The sequence below is a fragment of the Capra hircus genome, chromosome 2 (genome assembly GCF_001704415.2).
Source record: "Capra hircus breed San Clemente chromosome 2, ASM170441v1, whole genome shotgun sequence".
In the NCBI taxonomy this organism is placed as follows: Eukaryota; Metazoa; Chordata; class Mammalia; order Artiodactyla; family Bovidae; genus Capra; species Capra hircus.
This window is the reverse complement of record NC_030809.1, coordinates 99244070-99261819: the sequence shown is the minus strand read 5'-3', so window position 1 is coordinate 99261819 and position 17750 is coordinate 99244070. Positions and strand designations below refer to the sequence as shown.

Genomic DNA, 17750 nt, shown 5'->3' with positions numbered 1-17750 from the left:
CTGGTTTATATAATCCTTATTTTGTAAATTTCATTTATCAACAAGGTAGTTTGTGACTATGTTGTTTTTTTCTTAATTTAAAAAAGAAATAATTCATACTTAACAAAAATTCTGTTATTTCCCATGAAATATTAGACATTTGTGAAGCTTGTTTTCAGAAGTGCTACCATTTTCATCTTTTTATTTGATCTTATTTACTTGAATTTATAACCTGTACATTTTCCAGTTGTGTTTCTAATCTCTGTTGTTTGCTTATTTACTACTGATATTCTAAAGTACATTTTTATGTTTTTTTTCTCAGTTTGATTATGTTTAAAATATTTGAGTCTTATTATACGTTGATTACCTTACCAATTTGTTGGTTGTTTACAAAGTCTGAACCTTCAACTATATTGCTTTAATTATAGACTCTATGTTAAATAATATGAATATTTCAGGAAACTGGTATTTCCTTTTTTATCAGCTAAATAGAACCAAGTTTTCAAACCTATAAATAGCAATAGATTCTGGCTATGCTGATACAAGCTCCAAAAACATAGTTTTTCTTTCTATCTAAATACAGTTCTTTCATCTTAACAGTAGATAAATGATTGATAGTTTTATATAGTTATTCTTGGTTCAGTTCCCATCATTCAGGCACTGCTGAATATACATTGGTGTCATTTCACTAGCAGCGACTTCCTGCAGTGCAGTAGAATAGCTTTTGCAGTTTTCTGCTTACACTGATTTTTAGACATTAGAATGTCAGTTACCAAGAACATTTCATTTTCTTTTAATCTAGACTTTTGTCTTTAGATAATGAAGGTTCACATAACTTTACATCTTGTTTTAATGAAGAGATGTTCTTAGAAAAGCTTTCAAGATCATATAATACAATACATTGACTATGTTGAATTTTCCCATACTCTATTATTGGGATTTTTCCTCTAATTTTTTGTGATGATTATCAAGTCTATGAAAAATGTACCATATCTCTTGGAAGATTAGCCTAAAAGGTAGTAACTGACTTGGTAATCTAGCTGGTTAGCCATTTGGAAAGCATTCTTTCCAAGATATTAGATGGGGCAATATAAGACTGTCCTTTGATTTATTTTAGATTTCTTCTTAATCTTAAACTTTCCCTAAATAATGTATTCTATAAAATTTGGTTTCTCTCATTTTCTAACAGTTTTAACTAAAAGCCACTGTTTGAATAGCTAAATTGCATTCAATGATAAGACATTATTATCTGTAATTTGTAAGAGGAAGTATAAATAAAATTCAGGCTTTTTAAATTAACTTTAAGGAAAAAAAATTATATAAGTCTTTTATAGTTTAATATGGCAACTTGTTTTTGGAAATCTTTGAAGCACTTTTCATTTTTTGGACCAAAAACAAACAAAAAATAGACATTGATTTTGCTCTCTCTGTTGTTTTGTTTGAGTATAGACGTTTTCTTCCATAAAGGTATTCAAGATATGCTGAATTACAGTGGTGTTTGTATTATTATTTAAAGCATTTGATTTATCAAAGCCAGAGTTTTTTTGTATGTAATTTAAGGAAATTCTTAACATAGATTGTAGATGGTTGCTTTACATTCTAAGGTTTTAAAATAGATTAAAATAATCTTAAACACTCTTTCTTTGCTAATTTAGAAAAATTATGATGTAAGTCATCAAAGAGTTAAACAGTTCTTTAATGTTAATTTCAATTTTCCCATTTTATTTTAAAAACTATAGACTACCTTTGTTCTTCATAAACTTGGAATTCATAGAAGCTGCTAAGTGAAGAACCTTGGATACTGTCTTAACGAGCAGAATGATGAATGTATAACTTCTAGTCAGTTATCTTATAATTAGAAAGATGGTCAGAACTATGTGTAATTCAGCAATTCTGTTCCAAGATGAAACCTGAAATTTTTCTTCAGTAATAAAATATAAAAAGCACTGTTAAATTAACTAGGAAGTTAATCCAAATATTTTTGCTTGTTTGGTGTTTGGCTTTGAGGTGCAGAATGGTGGCGAACAACAGATGTTCATACACGTACAGGGGCAACCTTCTTTCCACCATTACTGGGAATTCCACCACTGTTTGCTCCTCCAGCCCAGAATCATGATTCTTCTTCATTCCATTCAAGGACTTCTGGAAAAAGTAATAGAAATGGTCCTGAAAAAGGTATCCATGTTAACTTGAGTGAAGTATTATCCTTCATTTCAGTATCCATTTTCAGTAGAGTTCAGATTTAGAAACAGTTATAAAGCATTGTGCTAGACACTTTCACATTGTCTTGCTTAATCTTTATAATAACTCTGTGAGATTGAAAGTGTTCGTGTTTTGCAGCCAAGATTAAATAAATTATTCAAGAAAGTACTGTTTACATGTTGACATTGCATGGTTGGTTTGGTTTAGTCACTAAGTCGTGTCCAACTCTTTGGACCCCATGGACTGTAGCCCGCCAGGCTTCTCTGTCCATGAGATTCTCCAGGCAAGAATACTGGAGTGGGTTGCCATTTCCTTCTCCAGGGGATCTTCCCGACCCAGGAATCAAACCTGGGTCTCCTGCATTGCAGGCAGATTCTTTCCCAACTGAGGTATAAGGGAAGCCCCTGTATAGCAGAATTTAACCCAGGTTTTAACTCCCAACCCCACTGCTTTTCCTCTGTATCTCATTACCTCCCTTATGTGGCTCAATAAAATATATTACTTCTTCTCTAATTAAGCATTAAATTTATATGTTAGCACACCTTTTTTCTTTTACGTTTTCATTAATATTTCATAGTTGATAACTGTTGTTAGAATACATTTGCAAATTATAATACCATTTTAGATGGTTTGTTACTGTCTTTCTTTCCACTTAAGTAGATGTTTGGGAGTTTGCCCTGAAAGAGGGAATAGTTGTATTTAATTACTTTTCTAAAGCTTTTTTAATTGAAGTAAAATTCACATAAATGTAAAATTTACCATTTTAAACCGAACAATTCAGTGACATTAAAGGCACTAATAGTGTTGTACAACAACCAACTCTATCTAGTTTCAACACATTTTCATCACCCCAAAAGGAAACTTCATACCAGTTTCTCCCTGTTATTTCCTCTCTCAGTCTCTGGCAAACACTAGCTTGCCCTCTTTCTCTATAGATGTACCTGTTGTGAATATCATAGAGATGGAATCATACAGTTTGTGTCTGGCTTATTTCACTTAGCATACTGTTTTTAAGTCATCCCAATTGTGGTGTATGTCATTATTTCATTCGTTTTTATTCTGAGTAACATTCTCTTGTATAAACATATTTATTTTAACTTTCAAGGTGTAAATGGATCAATAAATGGAAACAGTACATCATCTGTATCTGGTATCAACACATCTGTACTGTCCACTACTGCTTCAAGTTCTGTGGGACAAACGAAAAGTATAAGCTCAGGTGGAGGAAACAGAAAGTGTAATCAGGAACAAAACAAAACCCAGCCTTTGGATGCTAGAGCTGACAAAATCAAAGATAAGGTAAGTTAACCTTCAGGGGTTAAATATAACAGATCTATACAAGTATTTTAAAGGTCAAACTGACTGAATCTATGGAATAATTTTTTATGATTTATGAACTCCTGTTTTTACAGATATTTATTTTTATCGAGTAGTTTTATTATTAAACATTTAAAAAATTAAAAATGTTAGCACCAGTATCAATAACACAGATAGTCATCACTCAGCTCAGTTCAGTTGCTCACTCGTGTCTGACTCTTTGGAACCCCATCGACTGCAGCACGCCAGGACTCCCCATCCATCACCAACTCCTGGAGTTTACTCAAACTCATGTCCATTGAGTCAGTGATACCATCAAATCATCTCATCCTCTGTCATCTGCTTCTCCTCCTGCCTTCAGTCTTTCCCAGCATCAGGGTCTTTTCAAAATGAGTAAGTTCTTCGCATCAGGTAGCCAAAGTATTGGAGTTTCAGCTTCAGCATCAGTCCTTCCAATGAACATTCATGACTGATTTCCTTTAGGATGAACTGGTTGGATCTCCTTGTAGTCCAAGGGACTCTCGAAAGTCTTCTCCAACACCACAGTTCAAAAGCATCAATTCTTCAGCGCTCAGCTTTCTTTATAGTCCAGCTCTCACATCCATACATGACCACTGGAAAAACCATAGCTTTGTATAGATGGACCTTTGTTGGCAAAGTGATGTCTTTGTTTTTAAAGTGCTGTCTATGTTGGTCATAACTTTTCGTCGAAAGAGCAAACGTCTTTTCATTTCATGGCTGCAGTCACCATCTGCAGTGATTTTGGAGCCCCCCAAAATAAAGTCTAACACTGTTTCCATTGTTTTCCCATCTATTAGCCATAATGTGATGGGACCAGATGCCATGATCTTAGTTTTCTGAATGTTGAGTTTTAAGCCAACTTTTTCACTCTCCTCTTTCACTTTCATCAAAGGCCCTTAAGTTCCTCTTCACTTTCTGCCACAAGGGTGGTGTCATTGGCATGTCTGAGGTTATTGATATGTCCCCCGGCAATCTTGATTCCAGCTTATGCTTCATCCAGCCCAGCTTTTCTCATAATGTATTCTGCATGTAAGTTAAATAAGCAGGGTGACAATATACAGCCTTGACGTACTCCTTTTCCTGTTTGGAACCAGTCTGTTGTTCCATGTCCAGTTCTAACTGTTCTTTCCTGACCTGCATAAATTTTCTCAAGAGGCAGGTCAGGTGGTCTGGTATTCCCATCTCTTTCAGAATTTTCCACAGTTTGTTGTGATCCACATAGTCAAAGGTATTGGCATTGTCAGTAAAGCAAAAGTAGATGCTTTTCTGGAACTCTCTTGCTTTTTCAACGATCCAGCGGATGTTGGCAATTTGATCTCTGGTTCTCTGCCTTTTCTATATCCAGCTTGAACATCTGGAAGTTCACAGTTTAAATACTGCTGAGGCCTGGCTTGGAGAATTTTGAGCATTACTTTGCTAGCATGTGAAGTGAGTGCAATTATGTGGTAGTTTGAACATTCTTTGGCATTGCCTTTCTTTGGGATTGAAATGAAAACTGACCTTTTCCAGTCCTGTGATCACTGCTGAGTTTTCCAAATTTGCTGGCATATTGAGTGCAGCACTTTCACAGCATCATCTTTCAGGATTTGAAATAGCTCAACTGGAATTCCATCACCTCCACTAGCTTTGTTCTTAGTCATGCTTCTACAGGCCCACTTGACTTTGCATTCACATTCCAGGATGTCTGGCTCTAAGTGAGTGATCACACCATCGTGATTCTCTGGGTCACGAAGATCTTTTTTGTATAGTTCTTCTGTGTATTCTTGACACCTCTTCTTAACATGTTCTACTTCTGTTAGGTCCATACCATTTCTGTGCTTTATTGTGCCCATCTTTGCATGAAATGTTCCCTTGTTATCTCTGATTTTCTTCAAGAGATCTCTAATCTTTCCCATTCTGTTGTTTTCCTCTATTTCTTTGCATTGACCACTGAGGAAGGCTTTCGTGTCTCTTCTTGCTATTGTTTGGAACTCTGCATTCAAATGGGTATATCGTTCCTTTTCTTCTTTGCCTTTAGCTTCTCTTCTTTTCTCAGCTATTTGTAAGGCCTCCCCAGACAGCCATTTTGCTTTTTTGCATTTCTTTTCCATGAGGATGGTTTTGATCCCTGCCTCCTGTACAATGTCATGAACCTCTGTCCATAGTTCTTCAGGTATTCTGTCTATCAGATCTAATCCCTTGAATCTCTTTGTCACTTCCACTGGATAATCATAAGGGATTTGATTGAAGTCATACCTGAATGATTTACTGGTTTTCCCTACTTTCTTTAATTTAAGTCTGAATTTAGCAATAAGCAGTTCATGGTCTGAGCCACAGTCAGCCCCCAGTCTTGTTTTTGCTGACTGTATAGATCTTCTCCATCTTTGGCTGCAAAGAATGTAATCAATCTGATTTCGGTATTGACCATCTGGTGATGTCCACGTGTAGAGTCTTCTCTTGTGTAGTTGGAAGAGGGTGTTTGCTATGACCAGTGAGTTGTATTGGCAAAACTCTATTAGCCTTTGCCCTGCTTCATTCTATACTCCAAGGCCAAATTTGCCTGTTACTCCAGGTGTTTCTTGACTACCTACTTTGTCATTCCAGTCCCGTATAATGAGAAGGACATCTTTTTGGGGTGTTAGTTCTAGAAGGTCTTGTAGGTCCTCATAGAACCGTTCACCTTCAGCTTCTTTAGCATTACTGGTCGGGGCATAGACTTGGATTACCATGATATTGATTGATTTGCCTTGGAAACGAACAGAGATAATTCTGTTGTTTTTGAGATTGCATTCAAGTATTGCATTTCAGACTCTTTTGTTGACTATGAGGGCTATTCCATTTCTTCTAAGGGATTTTTGCCCACAATAGTAGATATTATGGTCATGTAAGTTAAATTCACCCATTCCAGTCCATTGTTCACTGATTCCTAAAATGTTGATTTTCACTCTTACCGTCTCCTGTTTGATCACTTCCAATTTACCTTGGTTCATGGACCTAACATTCCAGGTTCCTATTGCAACATTGCTCTTTACAGCATCAGACTTTACTTCCATCACCAGTCACATCCACAAGTGGGTGTTGTCTTTGCTTTGGCTCCGTCTCTTCATTCTTTCTGTAGTTCAGTTCAGTTCAGTTAAGTTGCTCAGTCGTGTCCGACTCTTTGCGACCCCATGAATTGCAGCATGCCAGGCCGCCCTGTCCATCACCAACTCCCGGAGTTCAATCAGACTCACGTCCATCGAGTCAGTGATGCCATCCAGCCATCTCATCCTCTGTCATCCCCTTCTCCTCCTGCCCCCAATCCCTCCCAGCATCAGAGTCTTTTCCAATGAGTCAACTCTTCACATCAGGTGCCCAATGTACTGGAGTTTCAGCTTTAGCATCATTCCTTCCGAAGAAATCCCAGGCTGATCTCCTTCAGAATGGACTGGTTGGATCTCCTTGCAGTCCAAGGGACTCTCAAGAGTCTTCTCCAACACCACAGTTGAAAAGCATCAATTCTTCAGCGCTCAGCCTTCTTCACAGTCCAACTCTCGCATCCATACATGACCACAGGAAAAACCATAGCCTTGACTAGACGGACCTTAGTCAGCAAAGTAATGTCTCTGCTTTTGAATATGCTATCTAGGTTGGTGATAACTTTTCTTCCAAGGAGTAAGCATCTTTTAATTTCATGGCTGCAGTCACCATCTACAGTGATTTTGGAGCTCAAAAACAAAGTCTGACACTGTTTCCACCATTTCCCCATCTATTTCCCATGAAGTGATGGGACCGGATGCCATGATCTTCCTTTTCTGAATGTTGAGCTTTAGGCCAACTTTTTCACTCTCCACTTTTACTTTCATCAAGAGGCTTTTTAGTTCCTCTTCACTTTCTGCCATAAGGGTGGTGTCATCTGCACTTCTCCTCTAATGTCCAGTAGCATATTGGGCAACTACTGACTTGGGGAGTTCATCTTTTAGTGTCCTATCTTTTTGCCTTTTCATGCTGTTCATGGGGTTATCAAGGCAAGAATACTGAAGTGGTTTGCCATTCCCTTCTCCAGTGGACCACGTTTTGTCGGAACTCTCTGCCATGACATATCTTGGGTGGCCCTGCTCGACATGGCTCATAGTTTGATTGAGTTAGACAAGGCTGTGGTCCATGTGATCAGATTGGTTAGTTTTCTGTGACTGTTGTTTTCAGTCTGTCTGCCCTCTGATGGAGAAGGATAAGAGGCTTATGGAAGCTTGCTGATGGGAGAGACTGACTGAGGGGGAAACTGAGTCTTGTTCTGATGGCCAGGGCCATGCTCAGTAAATCTTTAATTAATTTTCTGTTGATGGGTGTGGCTGTGTTCCCTCCCTGTTATTTACCTGGGGCCAAACTTTAGTGGAGGTATTGAAGATAATGGTGACCTCCTTCAAAAAGGTCCCATGCACCCACTAGTGCCCCCAGCCCTGCAGCAGGCCACCGCTGACTCACACCTCTGCTGGAGACACCAGGAGGCTCATGGGCAAGTCTGGGTCAGTCTCTTGTGGGGTCACTACTCCTTTCTCCTGGGTCCTGGTGCACGCAAGAGTCTGTGCCCTCAAGAGTCTGATTCCCCAGCCCTGTGTAAGTTCTCATGGCTTTGTGGTGGGGTTAATGGTGACCTCAGAGATAACGTTTATTGGGAAGTTAACACATACCGGTTCTGCTGTAATTGTTTTGCATATAATATCGATTTCAGCTCTCCCTATATCCCTAATGAGGTAGGTACTATTATTAGAAATCGAGAAAAAGAATCCCCAAGCAGTTGGCCATTAAGTGGTTAGCATATGAAATCAGGCAGATTGACTTCACAGCCCATGCTTTAGGAAAACCAAAACAAGAAACCATTTGTTGTGGAAATTTTCAGAATGCACAATAGACAAAATAGAATAATTATCCTATGTACCCATTATTCAATTTTAGCTGTTACAATCTCATAGTCAATTTTATTTCATCATAACCCCAACTGTGCAGGTTAGCAATTTAATGCTTCTCAGGTCTGAATTCTCCTTTGTCAGTTGGGACGATATTAGACCTTGCAAATAGAGGGTCCTGGAGAAACACTGGAAGAGGAAAGGGCTTTTCTTCTTGGTTCAGGTGTTCTCCTCTTGGTCTTATGCTGTGTCTCCAGTGAATAGCTTCCTCACCAGCTGGCAGATGTCCTGCCACTTGTGTTCAGTAGATCCAGTAGTGCACACCATTTAGTGAGTTTCACTGACATCCCAGCAGGCAGCTTATTACTGAGTTTTGCTAGCATGCCAGTGGTTAGTTTTCTAGCTAATTTTTCTGTCACCGCTACTAGTAGATCCCTAGCAAGTTTTTCTGGCACTCCAGCAGGTGGTATTTCCTGTGTGCCAATGTTTATCTGTGATGCTTCATGAGTTTCTCTGCCGTGGGCAATAGTCACATCCTTTTCAACAAATTCTCCTGCTTGGACCTCCTGACTAAACTTGTCTGCTATAGAAGCAGTAACAAGAATAGGGTGATTTGTGCAGATTGCACATGGTAAATTCACTCCAGCATTCTGGACACTATTCCTCTTCCACATCATCCTAGGGAAGTTGTGACACTTCAGCTATACTAAATCTAGTCCACCACTGTGTCCAAATATCATTCATCCTACTAAGTAAGCTGAGAGACCTCCAGCTACATGAACCAACACATTATATATCCAGAATTTCTAGTAAGTACCACCATATCAGTGAATTTGGACTGCTTCCATTTGTAATTTCTTCTTGAGTGAGAAGTCCTGGTTTATTCTGAGTTCAAGCCCTAGCATCAACTACAAACATTTTGGAAAGACAGATAATAGCTAGAACATTGCCTTTTTGTCTACATTTTATAAAAACCACTCTCAGGGCCTGACATTTCTGAGGGCAGAGAGTCAAAAGTTTGTGATCCTATTATACAGAGTGAAGTGAGTCAGAAAGAGAAAGATAAATACCGTATTCTACCACATATATATGGAATCTAGAAAAATGGTACTGAAGAATTTATTTACAGGGCAACAGTGGAGAAACAGACTTAGAGAATAGACTTATGGACATGGGGAGCGGGGAGGGGAGGGTGAGATGTATAGAAGAGTAACATGGAAACTTCATTACCATATGTAAAATAGATAGCTAACTGGAATTTTCTGTATGGCTCAGGAAACTCAAACAGGGGCTCTGTATTAACCTAGAAGGGTGGGATTGGGAGGGAGTTTCAAACGGGAGGGGATATATGTATACCTATGGCTGATTCAAGTTGAGGTTTGACAGAAAACAGCAAAATTCTGTAAAGCAGTTATCCTTCAATAAAAAATAAGTTGATTTTTTTAAAAAAGTTTGTGATCCTGTAACATCACTTTCTCTATTATCTCAGCTATAATATGAGGGGATTGAGAAGCTTCTGACACACCACATCAAGAGCAGGATATGTGTAGCAACTGATTGCAGAGAGCACTGATCTGAACTTTAACATGTCTCTCAGGCTCTGACTTTTAATTCCGAGAAACAATTTTATTATATTTCCATTTGTCCTTTCTCAAGACAGCATCAAGTTCCATATATTTTCCAGGATCAACTAAACAAAGTTTGCTTTCCTCTTGCTGAGCATATTTTATAGAAATATTTCCTCAAGACCTTTCAGTTCCATCTCAACAGAAGATAATTGTTTTCCAGAACATAACAAGACATATGAGAGTCTGAGGGAAGGTCATCTGCTGAAGCCACTAAGAATGATGATACCCATCACAGAAACTCAATGGGACTATTCTTGGGCCCCAAGACAAACATATTTTGGGGTCATATTTTCCACCTGTTCCTCTTCAACTACTCTTTGCTCTTCTCCTTTATGGTATGTTTTGAGGGCATTCCCATTAGTATGAGCTCCAAAGGCCTATCTCTGCACTGCTGTCAGCCTCTCTGCACACCAGATACTTACTGACTGAAACGCCACCTACTCCTTCAGTTCAGTTCAGTCGCTCAGTCATGTCCAGCTCTTTGCGACCCCAAGGACTGCAGCATGTCAAGCCTCCCTGTCCTTCACCAACTCCCGGAGCTTGCTTAAACTCATGTCCATCGAGCCAATGATGCCATCCAGCCATCTCATCCTCAGTCGTCCTCTTCCTCTCCTGCCTTCAGTCTTTCCCAGTTTTTTCCAGTCTGTCGGTTCTTTGCAACAGGTGGCCAAAGTATTGGAGTTTCAGCTTCAGCATCAGTCCTTCCAATGAATATTCAGGACTAATTTCAGGAAATCAGTTGGATCTGATTGGATGACTGGTTGGATCTCCTTGCAGTCCAAGGGACTTTCAAGCGTCTTCAACACCACGGTTTAAAAACATCAATTCTTCAGCACTCAGATTTCTTTATAGTCCAACTCTATGCATGACTACTGGAAAAACCACACTCCTTGCTCCCATGGTATTTTGAAGCATGTCCTAGACCTCATATCATGGGATTTCTATATCTACATGTATTTCTGAAAGTTAAATACCCAAGCTTTTAAACCTTATAATGCCTTACCTCTTAGAAGGCTTCTTTGGTGGCTCAGTGATAAAGAGCCCACCTGTCATTGCAAAAGATGTGGGTTTGATCCCTAGGTTGGGAAGACCCCTAGAGAAGGAAATGGCAGCCCACTCTGGTATTCTTGCCCACAAAATACCAAGGACAGAGGATAATCCAGAGATAGTCCAGAGGATAGTCCTTGGTATAGGACAGAGACTGTACCAAGACAGGCTATAGTCTATGGAGCTGCAAAGAGTTAGACATGACTTAGCTACTAAACAAAAACTACAGACCTCTTAGAAGAAGTGCTAAATCTAGTAAAATCTAATATATCTAGTGCCTGCACAATGTGCAAGGCAAGACTTTGGAGGAATGGGTATGAGATTCTGTCCTTCGTTCTAGTAAGGAATCTGTTTTGACATTCCTGGGGCTTCCCTGATGGCTCTGACGGTAAAGAATCTGCCTGCAATGTGGGGAACCAGGGTTTGTTCCCTGAGTCAGGAAGATCCCCTGGAGGAGGGCATGGCAACCCACTCTAGTATTCTTGCCTGGAGAATCCCTATGGACAGAGGAGCCTGGCGGGCTACAATCCATGGGATCTCTAAGAGTCGGACATGACTGAGCAACTAAGCACAGCACACTGACATTCCTAAACAAAATAAGTGAAGGTAAAGTAGAAAATATTTCCAGGAGCAGCTATTAAAACCTTACAGAGGTACCTCTTCAATGATATAAGGAAAGAAATTCTGGGTACCATAGGGATATCTTGGAGTAGGAAATGACAACCCACTCCAGTATTCTTGCCTGGAAAATTCTATGGACAGAAAAGATTTGTGGGCTACAGTCTCATAGGGTTGCAAAGAGCAACTGAGCACAGGGATGTCTATTTATATCTACATAGAAGTATCACTAGAGAGAGACTGACTATCAATGTGAGGGATACTAGAACTTAAGATTTCAGAAGAGTACTTTTGGGTATTAATAATACATGGTCTGGAATGAATCTGTGTTAGTGTATTGTTCAAGTATAATGAAGATGAAGGGAACTGAAACTAAAAAAGAAAATTCTATACTTTTGTACCCTGTATTTTCAGTTTTAAAAACATGAAAAAAGAACTACTTCATCAGCTCTTTTCATGTGAAGTTTGAAAAGTGTTCTTGAGCTAATTTTGATAATTCCTCCTAGAAGGCGGGGTTACTTATATCAGTGATGCTCACTTGAAATCATTAAGTCCAATTCCGTCACATAGCCTACATGTATATTCAGAATAAATATAGGTATTTTAAATTTAACAAAGTAAGTCAACAGAGACTAAAATATACAAACATAAAGCCTGTTGAGAAAAAAATAAGACAATTCAGGGTTAAGTTCTACTTTTGTTGCCATACAAGTTATTGTTACCACAGCAAACATAACAGTCTTATAAAAATGCAAGTGATTTTTTTTATCACTTTAAAATATCATGTTATCACTCTTTGTAATAGTTTTCTATCTTACTCAGAATAAAATCCTTGCCATGGCCTGTAAGACCCAGCGTGGTCTGCCCCTGCCAGTCCATCAAGCCTTATTTCATATGGCTCTCTCCCAAGTTTCTGTGATCTAGCAAGTCTGGCTAACTTTTCCATTCTTTGAACATGTCAAACTTGTTTCCAGCTCATGGCTTTTTCCTTTGCTGTTTCTCATCTTGAAAGGCTCTTTTATCTTTCTAGGATGGGCTCTGGCTCTCTATTTAGGTCTCAACTGAAAAGAATCTTACCTGACAATTACATCTACATCTTCACCCCACCCCCAGCACATACTGTCTATCCAATTATCTTGTTTTAGTCATGGTATTTATCACTAAAAACCCTTTCTTGCATTGCTTGTTAATTCTCTTCTCCCTGTTCCCATGAGAGCAGAGTTGCTATCTGTATGTCACACCCTTGTATCTCCAGAGACTAGAACAACTCTGCCTGGTTACATAATGGCCTTGAATATGTATTTTTTTTGCTATTGAAAGAAATAAATACCCAGGGAAATGAAAGTTCAAGGAGAGACTTCTGAAAAGCTTTCCTAGAATGGGTAGGGGGCTGCTGCTGCTGGTGCTAAGTCGCTGTAGGGGGGAAAGGGGGTAATTAGTAAAATCTCCTTTGATTATTTTTTATGAATCTAAGAAGACTCATTTTTTAAATGTTTAAATGACAGAAAAAAGACATACTACCTAATTGTAAAAATTCAAAAAAACCACTCCCCCACACATATACATTAATAGGGACTAAGGAGATGAAATTGGTGATATTGAAACTCACTTTTCTATCTTTCCCTAATACCTGGACTTATCTTATCACATCTACTTTTTTCTTTTTAACACAGGGACTAAATTTGTTATAAAACAGACTCTTTGCATGCTGTCAGAGTATGATCTGCAAAGACCACCTGCATTAGAATCATAATAAGTGCTTGTTAATGCAGATCCCTGCGCCTTGTTTAGAATTGGGGTCCAGGAATCTGCTGGCTATAGAAAGTTCTACAAGTGAACATTTTATGTCCCTGAAGCTTTAGAACCCTCACCTCTCGACCTACCATCTATAGGAGTATAGGACCATCTATCATAACAACTGTAAATGGAAGCTACACAGATTGCTTGGATAATGAAAGGGGAGTTGCTGTTTTTTTTTCTGCTGAATCAGAGTTTCGCCCTTATTCCCTTCCTTCCTTGGTTTCCTCTAAAACTGAAAGTGGTTACTTCAGTTTAGGTTCCTTACGATTTTCATAGTCTTGCTACGCGTGTGTGCTTATATACTCGGTCGTGTCTGGCTCTTTGCAGTCCTGTGGACTGTAGCCTACCAAGCTCTTCTGTCCATAGAATTTCCTACTCCAGAGGATCTTCCTAATCCAGGGATCAAACCCAAGTCTCCTGCATTGTTAGAAGGATTCTTGAGCACTGCATCACCTACGAAGCCCAAACATACTTAGAGATTCAAAACAGATTTTGGTCGCAAAGAAGGAGCTGTTTCTCTGCCCCCAAAATGGTAGGCATAACATTACTCTGTTAGTATTATTTCCCTTTAATCTCTGCTTTGGTCTTTCTCATCCTGTGATTTCCCTTATTTCAAATCCCTTTCTGCTTTACTGTAAGGGAAAGAGCTTAGGGAATGATGAGACTATTAGCTTATTGAAGAGTATACCTGTGCTGCTGCTCCTGCTGCTGCTGCTAAGTCACTTCAGTCGTGTCCGACTCTGTGTGACCCCAGAGACGGCAGCCCACCAGGCTCCCCCGTCCCTGGGATTCTCCAGGCAAGAACACTGGAGCGGGTTGCCATTTCCTTCTCCAATGCATGAAAGTGAAAAGTGAAAGTGAAGTCGCTCAGTCGTGTCCGACTCTTCACGACCCCATGGACTGCAGCCTACCAGGCTCCTCCGCCCATGGGATTTTCCAGGCAAGAGTACTGGAGTGGGGTGCCATTGCCTTCTCCTGTGCTACTTTGGTGCAATTAACACAGTATCATGGCAAGCAGAATATAACAGGAGTGACTCTCTTCACACATGTATTTATATGATTTAAATAAAATTTCAGAAGACACAAAGGAAAATATATGTCTGCCATCTGAAACTATGGCTTCAAAACCTGGCCTCCTCTTGTAGAGGTGTATTATTATCTTTTATTCCCAAACCCCGTAGTTATGAAAGGCTTCATTTCTTCTAAAGCCATAACTTGTGTAATTCGTTGCTTTTGTAATTCATTGCTGACTTTTCTCTATTTTATCTACCAGCAAACACTATAGAAATGTTCTGAAGTAACTTTGTAGTCAGTCTTGTTGCTTTGTTGTTTTGACATTTCTCCCTTTTAGTCTTCCTATTGGCAGAATTTTAACTTTTTCACTATTGTATAGTTATTTAGTTATAGTTTATATCATTATTTTTCCTCGTTTTATCCACTACCATTATCTGTCCTTTAAAAAGAAAACTTTCCTTTTATATGACCTCAGGTCCCTTTTCAGCTTTGAATTTTCTTTGTCCTGTAGAGTCTTATATGTTCCAGAAATTAATCTCTCTCTTTATCATATTTTTCTGTCTTTTCTGATGTGGAAATATACAAAACTTAAATTCCTTGACACTTAACTAAAGCCATTCTTTAAGCCTTTTTCTGCCTATTTTATCTTTTCTACAGTACGTTTTACTGTATGGAATTATTTGCTTTTAAAATAATTATCTGTCTAGTCTATCACCACCACCACCACTGGAATGTAAGTTTTCTGAAGGCAGAGACTCTATCATAGACTTTATCATAGTCAAGCACCTAGAAAGGTGTGTTTGGCTACTGATTCACTGTCTACACAAAGAAAGATTAAAGCTAAATATAGAACTCAGTGTACATATCTGGAACTGTTGTTTTCTTTATCATAACTGGAATTATCTTTTTGTAAATGCTTTTTTTAATCTGTCTTATATTTTGAAGCGTGGCAGTCATATGAGAGTGTATATCTATATATTACACATATATACATTGTATACAGTTTTCAATATTCTATACATGACAGATGTTATACTTTTTTACTGGAGATTCCTGTCAGATAAGTTAATGTGATCAGTTTTTTGAATAATTACCTTTAAAACATGTGGCTTTTTACTTTTTTCCAGAATGACACTTTGAGATTGAAAATATCATTTAAGAATTAAAAGAGCATACCTCTTACTGAAACTTGAATTTTTTCCAAAAAGAAAAATCTTGTTAAAAAATCTTGTCTTTATCCAGAAGCCAAGGAAGAAAGCTTTGGAAAGTTCTAGCAACAGTGATAGTGATTCAGGCACATCTTCAGACACGTCAAGTGAAGGCATTAGTAGCAGTGATTCGGATGACCTGGAGGAAGATGAAGAGGAAGATCAAAGTATTGAAGAAAGTGAAGATGATGATTCTGATTCAGAGACTGAAGCACAGCAGAAAAGTAACAACCAGGTAAGTATAAATCCTTTCATTGGGTGGTATCTGCACATTATTCATATTTAGGAATTAACTGGCTTATCTTAACTCTCAAAGTCTATATAGTTTAAAGTTTATCATTGCCTTTAGTTCTTCGTTTTGCGCAAGAATAGAAAGGAGATAGAGAAACATTTTTAAAGGGACGTTTTGTGAATTTTTTAGTGAGCTTTATATATTTATCAATCATTAGAAACACTTTTTTAAGATACCCTTTTTCGCCTCTGTGGTTTACTGCTTGATGTTCTTTGTTTTAACAGATGTTAAATAAGTTGCCTTTTAATTTGTATTTCCAGGTGCTATTACATGGTGTTTCAGACCCAAAAGCAGAAGGACAGAAAGCAACTGAAAAAGCCCAGGAAAAAAGAATTCACCAGCCATTACCTCTTCTGTCTGAATCCCAGACTCACTCATCATTCCAATCCCAGCAGAAGCAGCCTCAGGTTTTGTCACAGCAGCTTCCATTTATTTTCCAAAGCTCTCAGGCAAAGGAGGAATCTGTGAACAAACACACAAGTGTAATACAGTCTACGGGATTGGTGTCCAATGTGAAACCTTTATCTTTGGTAAATCAAGCCAAAAAGGAAACTTACATGAAACTCATAGTTCCTTCTCCTGATGTACTTAAAGCAGGGAATAAAAATACCTCTGAAGAATCTAGTTCTTTGACCAGTGAATTGCGTTCCAAACGGGTGAGTTAAAAATAATTTATAGAAGAATTTTTTTATTAGACAAAGAGCTCTTATATAGTCTTACAATGTTTAAGTTTAAACTGAATTCTACTCTTAAATTTATACTTTCTTAGTCACCACGAATAGAATATTCACGCCAGAAAACTAAATTTCTGTGATTTTATATTTACCTACACACCTGTTTAATATACTTTTATAAACACAATCTTGTCATCTTTTCCTAGGCTTAGTAATTTAACAGTAAGAGGATAAATATATTTGCATTGGATACTTCACAGTTACTTTTGTTTAGAATCAATTTCTTTTTTTCCTAATATTAGTATATTCTTTTTTAAAGAAATGAACTCTTAAATAATTTACCTCTGTAGTCCTGTAATTTATCAATTTTAAGCAAAAAAATCCTTTCTAAGAATTGCTTTCCTTTACCCTTCTTAATGTATTATACAAAACACAAAATATTTTGAGTAAATTTTCTTATACAAACACCAGAACCACTCATCAGAAAACTTAATTTGTATTTATTTTCTTGCTGTTAATTTTATATTGTTGTGTAGTCTACAATCATATGTTCAGAAGAATTCTAGTAATTAAATGACCAGTGTTTTTTAATCTTGAACTCACAAGACTGGAGAAAAAATATTCTGTTTGAACACAGTCGCCTGACTTTTATTTATAAAAACCATCATTAGGCATCGTAATCATTGGGAAGACTTACTGTTTTGCCAACCATTCATTATTTTAAGTGCTGCATATATATTTAGTTATTGGATAACGACATCTGTAAATGCTGCTAATAATATCATGTACATGTACATATTCATGTGATCAAATTGAGATTCCTATGACTTAACTCACCCAAGATCACATGCTAGTTGGTGATGGAGCTGGAATTCAAACTTAGACTCTATAACACTAGAGTCCTTGTTCATAATCACTATGATATGCTGCCTTTCTTTCTCAAAAAAAAAAAAATCACAATGTCCTTGACAATTGACTCTTTATTTTTTAAACTGGTTTTTATTGGAGTATATAGTTGATTTATAATGCTGTGTTAATTTCTGCTGTACAGCAAAGTAAATCAGCTACACATATACAGATATCTC

General features: G+C 37.9%; 1 protein-coding gene across 15 annotated transcripts in view; it reads left to right on the top strand.

Annotated features, from left to right (window-relative positions):
* The window catches only part of BAZ2B (bromodomain adjacent to zinc finger domain 2B), a 329956-nt gene that overhangs the window by 202998 nt on the left and 109208 nt on the right, over positions 1–17750 (top strand). For 12 of the 15 annotated variants that reach the window (XM_018063517.1, XM_005676089.3, XM_018063465.1 and 9 more), the window contains 4 exons: positions 1987–2154; positions 3287–3480; positions 15734–15934; positions 16252–16647. In XM_018063517.1, the coding sequence (XP_017919006.1) occupies positions 1987–2154; positions 3287–3480; positions 15734–15934; positions 16252–16647 (959 nt within the window). The remainder of the gene's footprint in view (positions 1–1986; positions 2155–3286; positions 3481–15733; positions 15935–16251; positions 16648–17750) is intronic. The other 3 variants (XM_005676091.3, XM_018063509.1, XM_018063453.1) reach the window with 1 other exon arrangement.